An 11045-nucleotide genomic window follows, 5' to 3' on the forward strand; every position below is an offset into this window, starting at 1 on the left:
GCTAACCCTGTCAGTGTCAAAGGAAAAGACCCTGTGAATCGACACATACATCACGACCACGATCCCATGAATAAAGTAACACATCGGCAGGTGTGAGGGCCCTATCATTCCCTCCAGGCAATCCTATGTCAACCTGCTTTCTTGCAAAAATCCCAGATATGTAACAAATATCAACAAGGGTATCCCGAACAACATTATGACGATGTTTAATACCCACAATACCAGCACACGCCACCGCGTGGTCGCCGAAAATATCCCCAGTAAAAACCCGAGAACAAGCAGAGCACGTCATCAAGACAGAGAACAATGGAACACCCAACCGGTAGCACAACACACATCGATATGTCTTTGCGTTCATCGTCTGACCCAACCCAGAAATAGGGACAGCCCGAAGCCAAGCAGAAGTGTGAACTCCTTGCTGCGATTTTCACAATGCTGATTGACGAGGAGATAAAGAAAAGGTGGATTCTATAGATGCGGTAACCTTTGTGAAATATATATCTGCCAATTTTTTCATGAGTTTAGGGGCAGCAACCTCACTAGGATTACTCAAAATGTCAGACTCAACCATTCCATTATACAAAAGCAACGCATCCGCGAAGGCTCGACCAAGGCCAACAACACTAGCATGTCGAAAAAGCTTTGTCTGCAAACCATCAGACTGTAACCGAGAGGCAAGAAAAGCATAATGACGAACATCACTTGCGGAATAAACACTTAGTCCGCCAAATGCAAATGGTAAGGTGGCAAGCTGCCACTGCCAATTGCCAAACCCAGGCCCCGAAGCAGTCACGATACGCTCCAAGGAAGATTTAAGAGCCTTGTCAAAAGCGCGCCAAGCCACCTCAAAAGTATTAGGAGGACAAGTACGCAAAGCAAAGTAAAGTTTAGAAACTCCAGTACATGCCCTAAGCAACAACAACTCACACTGGGGATCATCGAGCTTAGAACCTCTATCCATAAGAGCAATGGTCCTAGTCACCCTCTGCATCACAAGGTCACCTCCAAAATCGGGATCGGAACTAGCGGGGCCACCAAGCAACTTTACACCATGAGAAGGTCGAGCAATATTAGGCGGAAAAACACCCACAAGCCTGTTTCGAGGGTCCTCTGTTTTCCAATAAACTTTGATTTTTTCCACATTGAGATGTAACCCAAAATGAGGCCCTTCCTCCATAATCAACTCCAGAACCTTCCCCACCACCAAAGTGTCACCAATAATAGTGTCGTCATCCAAATACCAGGGGCTGTAAAACCAAAGCAAAAAGAAGAGGACCAAGGGGATCACCCCGCTGCACTCCCTGACACGACCATAAGGATTGGTCCCCATAATAACATCTGGCATGATTAGAATAACATAATTCAACCCATCGCGAAATGCCTGGACAATGACGACGAACTTCACGCAATATGATCGTACGACCGACAAGATTGAAGGTATTTTGAAAATACACCAACAACATAGAAATACCAACATCAGAACCACGGTCCTCAATCAACCGATTCACAGCATGAAGAATTGCCTCACCACCTGAAGAAACCCCAACGCCAAATTGAAGACCATCAAAGTAAGTTCCTAAAGACTGGCCAACCATAACAACACCCACCTTCGAAACCAGACGCCGCCAAATAGTACCCACAGTTATATGACGAATACCACCACCGGGCTTAACAAGTAGTGTAATAGGAGCACTAGCAATATACTCTCCTAGTTCCATAGGACACTTTCCAGCTAGAAAGAGATTAACCACCCCGGAAATAGAATCAACTAACTCATCTGATATAGCCACAGCAGCACCACTCAAGGAATTGGTGGGAAGCCGAGATACAATCTAGGCCCCCACCCCTCTAGCTATAGCAAACCCGATCCCGCTGAAAATGTGAGCAGCTGCACGTGCACCATTATCCTGAGTCTTAGCGAACACCTGTACCCGCTTCAGCAACGCAATAACATCCTTCTCTAACCCTCAACGAAGAAAAGGAGAAAGGAAGAAAACCATAGCCAATAGCCCTGCAACGCGCCCCATACTTGTCCCGCTTCCGCTGATCCGCCGCCAACACAACACGACCAGGAACGAAATCAGACAACCTCGATTGCATCAAAGGTGAATTGAAGACCCCGTCAAGTCAACACATACATCAAGGCCTCTATCCCAAGAATAAAGCAGCACATATGCTGGTCGTAGAGCCCCGTCGTTCTCTCCAGACAACCCAACGTTAACCTCCTTTTGAGCAGAAATCCCAGACCGAAAACAAATATCAACAAGGGTGTCACGAACAACGTTGTGCCGATGTTTAATACCCACCATCCCAGCACAAGAACCTAAAAAGCCAATCAAAACAAATAATAATAATAATAATAATAATAATAATAATAATAATAATAATAGTAGGAGTATTGAAAGGAATTATTTTTTTTTTATAAAAAAGTACAATGTCCTTTTCTATTGCTGAATAATGAACTAAGATTCCACTGCATGAATCGTGCCGCATTGGGAAAGGGATGTTTGTCATATTTTAGTTTTGTTATAATAGGGATGTTTATTTTATCCTAATTTTTCTTTAAGTTTCCCTAAAAGTTAAAAAATTGCTTTAACAGGAATATTTAATTTCATCAGAAGACAATTTTACGATTTGTATAGAAGAAAATTTTACGGATTCATGAAGATAGGACGCTATGTTTACACTGAAATTTTGTTAATTATTAGGTGTCAGATATATGTAAAAAAGCAGATAATATAAAAAAAATATAAGATGTCTATCTTCAGGATCTCATAAAATATATGGTTATTATATTGTAAACTACTTTATGACTATATAGAGTCGAATCTAGGTTTTAATTAGGCTCTGATGGAATAAGTCACAAAGACTCCATCTCCTCCCTACTACGAAAGGTTCATTGTATGGAGTAAGCCGATAAAGCCCCGTACTACAAACAAATATCAAAACCTACCCCTTTAAAAAGAGGAATTAAGAGATCCACGAGAGTTGTAACCCACAAATTATTAATGAAATAATTGTTTCCGCATATTTTCTACCTCTTTAATAATATATTGCAGGTATCAATTTTATGGTTAACACGCTAATTATATATTATGATTCCATGACGTAATTTCCTTAAAGAAGAAACATGAAATGTATAGGTTGCAATTACGTCATGGCCACAATTAATGTTGCTAGTGAGTAGTGACTTATTCGGACTAACACATATTTTTCCATAACCAAAAATGCACATAAAGATGATGAATCTACTCAAAACCCGCACAATCATCAAACAATAAGAAACTCTTATTTCGATTATTTTTTTATTTTTTTTTTAAAATTTGCATCTCCTTTCTTTTGTGGGTATTTTTTGTTTTAAATACATCACTTTTATATTTTTTTAACATTATATTATATTTTATCATTTTTCTATCTTACCAACTCAAATTATTTTATCACTAAATAAAAGCCTGTGCGATGCAGGAATTTTTATACATAAACCCTTTGAAATTGAAATCTGGAATGGTTTTATACATAAACCCTTTGAAATTAAAATCTGGAATGGGGGCAAAATATAGGGTGTTCCTCTTTTATAGAGGACCTTTTGTTTGAATTAAATGAATAGTAAAATGTTAGGGGAAATTTGGTTTTAGTTTTAAATTTTGGTGAAAAAAAGGAAAGGTAGAAATTGGGTGCAAAATTCCCACTTGTTTCAAAAGTCAGCAAAAAAAAAAATGAGTGGGAACTTCCCACTAAAAAAATACAGAGTAAAAAAAAAAAAACAAAGTACAAGTGGTTCCAAGTCAATAGGGACCAAAACTATTCCCTCCAATTTATTCTCTTACTCCGTAATTAAATACCCTGATACCAACCTCCCTTAAAAAATTTTGTCTAGGAGTATGCAAATAACTCCCAAAGTTGCAAGTAACAAGAACTGGAGGTAGTATGTCAATTATTTTAACACGAAGATAGTAGTCCATTATCCATTTTAGCCGGGTTATGGGTCGGATAAAAACCCAAATGCACTCAAAAGACAAATTTGGGAGTACGATCAAATCGCATTGTACTCCTATTTACTCGCTCAAGCCTGTACGTTTCTCAGTACTCCTACTATAAAAATCAACAACATTCGCCTCAGGAAAAAAAAAAAAAAAAAAATCAACTTTCTGACATCCAAAAAATTTGCTGCATAAAAAATATCTGAATACAGCAAAGTTCAGATAAAGAATCGTCCGCATTTTTGAGGAGAGAATTTTTATCAGTTGTAAGCTTGCTTTATTAAATTGAAATATATATTTGATTTTATTTGGATATTTTGACGATCTTATTTTCATGATTGTGGACTTTGAATATGTGTTTTTAAAGTTACTTCTGTGATGATTTCTGGTACTGAATTCAGGTTGTATCGAATTCGATCTTTAGGATAAATTCAGTTTATTTATATTCTCTTGTTTTCTTTCCTAATTAAAATTACATAAATAAATTAATAGTGATTCAAGTTTTTATAATGTTGTATCATACTATTATGTGATCATAATTGAATTAGCTAATATTGAATAGCAATCGCGACTATTTAAATTTCCGAATGAATAAATGTATTGAACATTCAAGAATTAGTCATTAGGAAAAAAATTAATTATACTGAAATGTTGATGAGTGGACCGGTTCAAAATTTGGTCAATAATCAAAGGGTTTCTTTAATTTTCATCAATGATGCCAGATAATTGTTGTAGTATAAAGAAATTAATTTAGGAAGAGGGTCGGTGTGAGGATAAATTTTTGGTTCATGTAGCCAATCCCATTCTTTTGCGAATTAGACTTAGGCAGTGTTGTGAAAATTAAATAAATGTCTGCGTTTTTTTTGTGCACAATTCTTCATGTTATGTTCTTTGAATGAATTGTGAATATTTTGAAAGGTCCAAAACATGGAGAAAGAGCAAGAGATAGAGTGGGCAAAAGCACAGAATATTGCTGTGAGTGTTGATCTTCTTGAGGCTGCTAAAAAGCAGCTGGAATTTCTTGCTGTTGTTGATCGGAATCGATATTTGTATGAAAGTCCTGCTTTGGAATGGGCTATCTACAGGTATAATTTGGTGTCTATTGCTGATTTTTTTTTTTTTTTTCTTTTGGTTGTTGTTTGATACGATTCGATTCTGGTGCCTTTTTCTTTCAAGCAGTCGGGTTTGGTTGTCGTATTATTGATTTGAATTGCACCATGACCTTAATGATTAAATCTAGACGGAAGGAGTGGTATATATGATTATATGCTGCTTACTGTCAGGGTTCTAAGACTTCAAAATTTATATAGCTGAGAACTTGTGCTCTTATGCTAAATGCTTGTATGTACATTTTTTTTATTGTTTTTATGATGTGTCTTTTTAGTTCTTGATATGAGGATAAAATATTGGTAAATCTAAGTCTTTTGTCTTACTTAAGAAGCATGAGGACACAATGATGGTTATCTTAGTAATACAATGTCCTTGTTCATCATTAGTTCATCCTTCAGATAGAACATCTTAATGATTTGTCAGTAATCTCTGTTGTGAATCTGGTTATTTTAGTATGTTGGTGCTTGTTTGGTTGTAAAGAAAGTGAGATCATGTTGATTACTCCTGCATTTCACCCCATTTTATTGTCGTTTTTTTTCTAAATGGTAGGTGGAGTGGGGGGTGGGGGAGATTGACGGTTGCACCTCACGGAAATAAACGAAAAAAATTCTTGTAAATAGTTATGTAATTGCAATTTTTCGGATTTGACTTTGATATCTCAAGTGTATTATAAGTGAAGGGAGAGTGCACATAGATTATAGGTTATCTTAAATGCTGATATGAATGTTCTGTGAGCTTTTCCTTGGATTCTTTTAGATGGTTATCTGTGGCTTCTTTTCTATTTAACATTTTCATAGGCAGTAATCAGTTCATCATTGCTTGGTATGCCTCTCTCAGGTACAATGCCTTTTGGCTTCCCTTGCTGGCCAAACATTCAGAGAATGCCGTATCAGAAGACCCGTTAGTTGTTCCTCTTGACTGCGAATGGATATGGCATTGCCATAGGCTCAATCCTGTAGGGTTCTGGACATTAATAATCTCTAAATCCCTTTTCTTGTTTTTAAAGGATGGCGAATTATGTATTGTGTTTCCATGAAACAGGTAAGATATAAGTCAGACTGCGAGGAGCGGTTTGGAAGAATCCTTGGCAACCATAACATCATCTCATCTGTTCAAGGAAAATCAAAGAGCAAAACTGAGGAGTTATGGAACAAAATGTATCCTGAAGAGTCATATGAGCTTGACTGTAACAGATCTTTTCCAGGAGATAGCTTGCAAAGGAATGTTCAGAGTGAAAAATTTATTAGTTATGACCTGGTTTCTGCTGTTAAAAGACAGGTCCCGTTCTCTTTTCAGGTAATGGAAGTTCCTAGCGTTTGATTGTCAATAATGCTACAGTGATGTAAATGAGGATATACATGACATGAGGTTGAACTATGGTTCAACTCTGTTTATTGTGTGTTTTTTCATTTTAAAAAGATCTCGTTTGTAGTGATGTAAAAATTGGAGGTTTATAGGCTTTCATTGTAATCAATCTGAATGATAATTGAGGCCTTACTTCACACTCATATGGAAAGATTAATGCTGAACCAACCTTTCTCCCTCTTATTTCCTCCTCCACCTTCTGTTTATGATTTAAAGTTAGAGTTATGTTTATAAATCGCACTAAAACATTACTAAGGGTTTTACCTTCGTACCAGTTCAATGAAACGCAATGCTTTAGCTGCTTGTCCAGTTTTTGTATGTTTATCCTTTTCCTGAGGATGAAAAAGCTAAGGATGCTTTATAAATCTTGCTGTTAACTTGCTTCTGAATTGTCCTCATTAATTATGAGTGTTATTACTAATGTTGCCTGTATGTTCCTTTGTTGGCAGGTTGCGAGGCCACATATGTCCAATGATCTCTTTCTTCAGGAAGCGGTGGCCAGATATAGGGGGTTTTTGCATCTTATCAGGACTAACAGAAAAAACAACGTAAAGCGTTTTTGTGTTCCTACTTATGATGTTGACCTTATCTGGCATACACACCAATTAAATCCTATTTCTTACTGTAACGATCTCCTTAAGTTAATGGGCAAGGTGTTAGAGCATGACGACACTGACTCTGACAGAACAAAAGGGAAGAAACTAGACACTGGATTTTCTGATACTACCAAGCAGTGGGAGGACACGTTTGGCTTAAGGTATTGGAAAGCGGGGGCAATGTATAGAGGAGCTACTCCAACTCCTGTTACACAAATTCCTATTCCATTCACTTACGAGGCCAGGAAGTTACATGCACCCGACATATGCAATAATTTCATTCAATTTCCAGAAATAAAAGCTATAGAGGTATTTCTGACACTTTGTCTTGATGATATTTCTATCTAACTGTCTCCTCCCTTTTCTCTGTTTTCTTTAATCTCTACACATCTCTAACATTCTGAAATCAGTTGAACACATGGGTTTCTATTCTAGATAAGCAAATATGCTGTAGAACTATACCCCTTGTGATATTTGACTATATGTTGTAGTGTGCTTTACAACTTCAATGAGGATGATCACTGTATTATAGAAAGCTGTTTCATAATGAGGCGGATTTATATTGTTTTTTGCTAGATATTTTAGATGGTAATAGTTGCTGATGAAACTTTTGTTACTGTTTGGCTTGACATTCAATGCGGACTGTCTGCTCCTTACATTCTTTGAAGGTTTTGTAATGCAATTGAACCTAGAAAACCAAGTCAAATGTTTTCATGTTTTTTGTTGAAAATATATAAGAGTACTATTGTAGTGTTACAGTCAATTCTGTAGTGAAGCTAAAAAGCCTGTAAACTTCTTGACATTTGAAATTTTAATATATTTGCTGTTATATACCCCAGTAAGCTATGTTACTTGGACTCGGATGAAGTGTCAAATTAGACACGGGTGTCCAAGCATCGAACTCGTCCATTTTCTTGAAAAAAGTTGTGTTTTTAATTAAAAATGAAGTGTCCAAGTGTCGGTGTCCGACACGTGTCGTGTCGACACGGACACGTGAGGTAAATGAAAGAGTCCGAGTAACATAGCCTGTATGTCATGATTTCTTCTACTTTAATTTTTCAGGTTCTTTTGGAATTTGTAGAAATAAAGAATTTGCCTGAGGCTCACAAAGGAAACATCCATGTCTCCTTCAGTAAGAAAAAACCTGATAAGCTTTTTAGCGCCAAGAGAACTTTGAGCATTTTATCCGAGTCTGGAGAAAAACAGGTTGCTTATTTCCAGTGTGTGCCTACTGGAGAGTTTTTCTTTGAGCTTGAATGCCAATTGCCTTCAAACATACCATTATCTAAATCATTCAAACCATTTGGTTCTTGCTCCCTCTCATTGCAAGAATGTTTGGCTTCTGGATCGCAACTTACTGTAAATAAATGGATCCCTGTGGTTCCTCTACCTGGTATCTTAGCTTCTAAGCCTATCCTTCTGCATGTTTCTCTTTCATTTACTCTTCCGACATCAGCAGTACAAGTTTTTCATCTGTTGCGGTCTCAACCTTTCTTTATAAGTTCTTGTTATTTCCCACTTCCCAAGATAGGGAAGACTAAACATGCTAAGAGCCGTACCTGTATTACTGATGATGATGGAAATGATGTTCTTAATCTTCAAATGAGGTATGGATATAATTCGGAACATATTTAAAATCAACTTTGTAGCTATTGTGTTTGTTCCCTACTTGCCTGTGAAAGTCAAAGGTCTACATATTTAAAAGAATAATTAAACCAAACTTGACTGTGTTTAATGGTTGGCTTCTCATGGTGACCATCAGATCCCATGTTCAAGCCCTCTACTTAGGCCTCTGCAGAGGTTTTCCCCTACTACCTCCTCACTCCCTGTCTCCCTTTTATACCAGAGCATAACTTCCATGGTAGCCCTTTGTAGTGTCTCAAAAGCAGATTGCTTCTTGTGGATATATGTTTTTTTTAGGACCTAAACCTGAAACCTTTAGTTTGTGTATTAATCAATTTATTTATGGTCATTCTAATTCTACACCAGCTGTTTCTCTTGGTTTCGCATCTACCAGACTACCACTTAAGAATTAGTGATGGATACCTGCATTATCTTACTCTTTCACCATTTATGGCGTTATTGTTTCTCAGGGAATCGAGCAAGGACATGACAAGAAGTACCCCTGAGTTGCTAAAGGAGGTACACTACATCACAGACTCTGGTGAAACACATACCTTGGCAAAGTTTCAGGGAAATGAGTGGTTTATTAAGGGGACCCATGGCTCCTTTAAGCTTCACAATGCTTCTGGAAATGATGGTCATCTCTTTGAGCTTGTTGGCCATAAGATGGTATTTCTGCTATCTTGCTTGAATTTGTTGTCTAAATAATTAGGACTAAACTTTTATCAGCTTTCCTAGCTCCTTTTACAAACCGGTGATGGAAATTCCTTTCATTGTTTAAGCTTTGCTTGGACCCATATTCATTAAATAATATTCTGTGAATTGAACCTTTTTGCTTAGGTGAAACTTTTTAGTGGAAGGAGGCTGGACTTTGAACCCAAACACTGCAAAAAACAAAGCAGTGAACATGATTTTATGACTGCCGTTGAATTCTCCGCATTGTATCCTTATGGAAGAGCGACAGCACTGATTGATTTTAAAAATGGAATCTTCAAGGTATCCTATATGATCGAGGACTTTACCTGTGTCATATTCTCCTTCCGTGTCTCATATTGCTTACTTCCCTTCTTGTCGTGAACAGGTCAAGGATGAATGGATGGTACTAACTGGCATCACTTTAGCCTTCATTCTATCTGATATACTAAAAAGAAAGGGTGGTTTCACTGCCAAAGTAGGTTCTAAGGAAAACATATTAAACCAAGTGATCCAAGTAACCACTTCTCCTAGTAATGCTGAAAATGTAATTGAGGTCAAAGTGGAGGAGGCTAGTGGTGACATAGGGATACAAGGAAATTCTCAAAGTGGAGGTTGTGGGAGTGGCTGTGGCAGTGGCAGTGGTTGCGGAAACATGGTCCAGAGTGGTGGGTGTGGCAGTGGATGTGGTAGTGGTTGTGGAAATATGGTCCAGAGTGGCGGATGTGGCAGCGGATGTGGCAGTGGTTGTGGAAACATGGTCAAGAGTGGTGGATGTGGAAGTGGATGTGGTAGTGGATGTGGAAGTGGATGTGGCAGTGGTTGTGGTAACATGGTCCAGAGTGGTGGATGCGGCAGCGGTTGTGGCAGTGGATGCGGAAACATGGTTCAGAGTGGTGGTGGTTGCGGAAGTGGCTGTGGTGGTGGTTGTAAAGGTTTTGGCGTATATGGTGGTGGTTGTGGACACATGGTCAAGAGTGGAGGCTGCGGTGGCAGTGGCGGTTGCGGCAGTGGTTGTGGTGGCAATAATTTATCGCATAATGATGATGTTGGTGCCTGTGACTTGCCAAAGGTCGAGGCTTCCATAGTGAATGAGCCTGTAGCTGCCTAATCAGTAAAATTTTCACAAATGTTGTTGTTTGTAAGCCTAATGAGTTTTTATGTTTCTCTTTATTGTTGTTTGTCCAAAGTTGTGTATAAATAAGTTTGTTTATGGGGATATATATAAATAAACCTTCATTCTCCTTGTATGTCACGATGAAGTCTTTGCTTTGTGTTTAAGATGTACAATGTACTTTTATATGTTAAATAAAATGTTTTATGAACAATTACAATTATAGTTTGTGGATACCAACTATCTTTCTTGGTTAAAGCCAAGTATCCAATCTTGAGATTAAATTCCGCTTACATTAATTTCTTTTTGCTATCTTTATACCCCAAAATCAAACTTTATACCAATAATTTCAAAAATTATTCAATGAAATAATAATGGTACAATATTACATATTAAAGAGAGAAGTAAAACTGGAAAAGTATCAATGAATATAATTCTGGAAAGGAATTGGACCCTCCAATGCAGTATGAAGCTTTAGTGAAGTTTGAAATTTTGCAACTTATCTATAGTCTTTTCAGCTACCCTTATGAAATACTCCATCCGTTTTTAAATACTTGCTCCACT

At 37.6% G+C, this 11045-nt stretch overlaps 1 protein-coding gene across 1 annotated transcript; it reads left to right on the top strand.

Annotated features, from left to right (window-relative positions):
* Positions 1–4092: 4092 nt before the first annotated feature.
* On the top strand, positions 4093–10701 carry LOC145638883 (glycine-rich domain-containing protein 1-like). The gene is made up of 9 exons (XM_081689939.1): positions 4093–4246; positions 4899–5065; positions 5928–6045; positions 6132–6386; positions 6905–7360; positions 8114–8658; positions 9145–9343; positions 9515–9670; positions 9756–10701. Exons 2-9 carry the CDS (start codon positions 4908–4910, stop codon positions 10476–10478), a joined length of 2610 nt encoding a protein of 869 aa, XP_081546065.1. The 5' UTR covers positions 4093–4246; positions 4899–4907; the 3' UTR covers positions 10479–10701.
* The last annotated feature ends 344 nt before the right edge of the window (positions 10702–11045 follow it).

Source organism: Chenopodium album, chromosome 1 (assembly GCF_948465745.1).
Source record: "Chenopodium album chromosome 1, dcCheAlbu1.1, whole genome shotgun sequence".
In the NCBI taxonomy this organism is placed as follows: Eukaryota; Viridiplantae; Streptophyta; class Magnoliopsida; order Caryophyllales; family Amaranthaceae; genus Chenopodium; species Chenopodium album.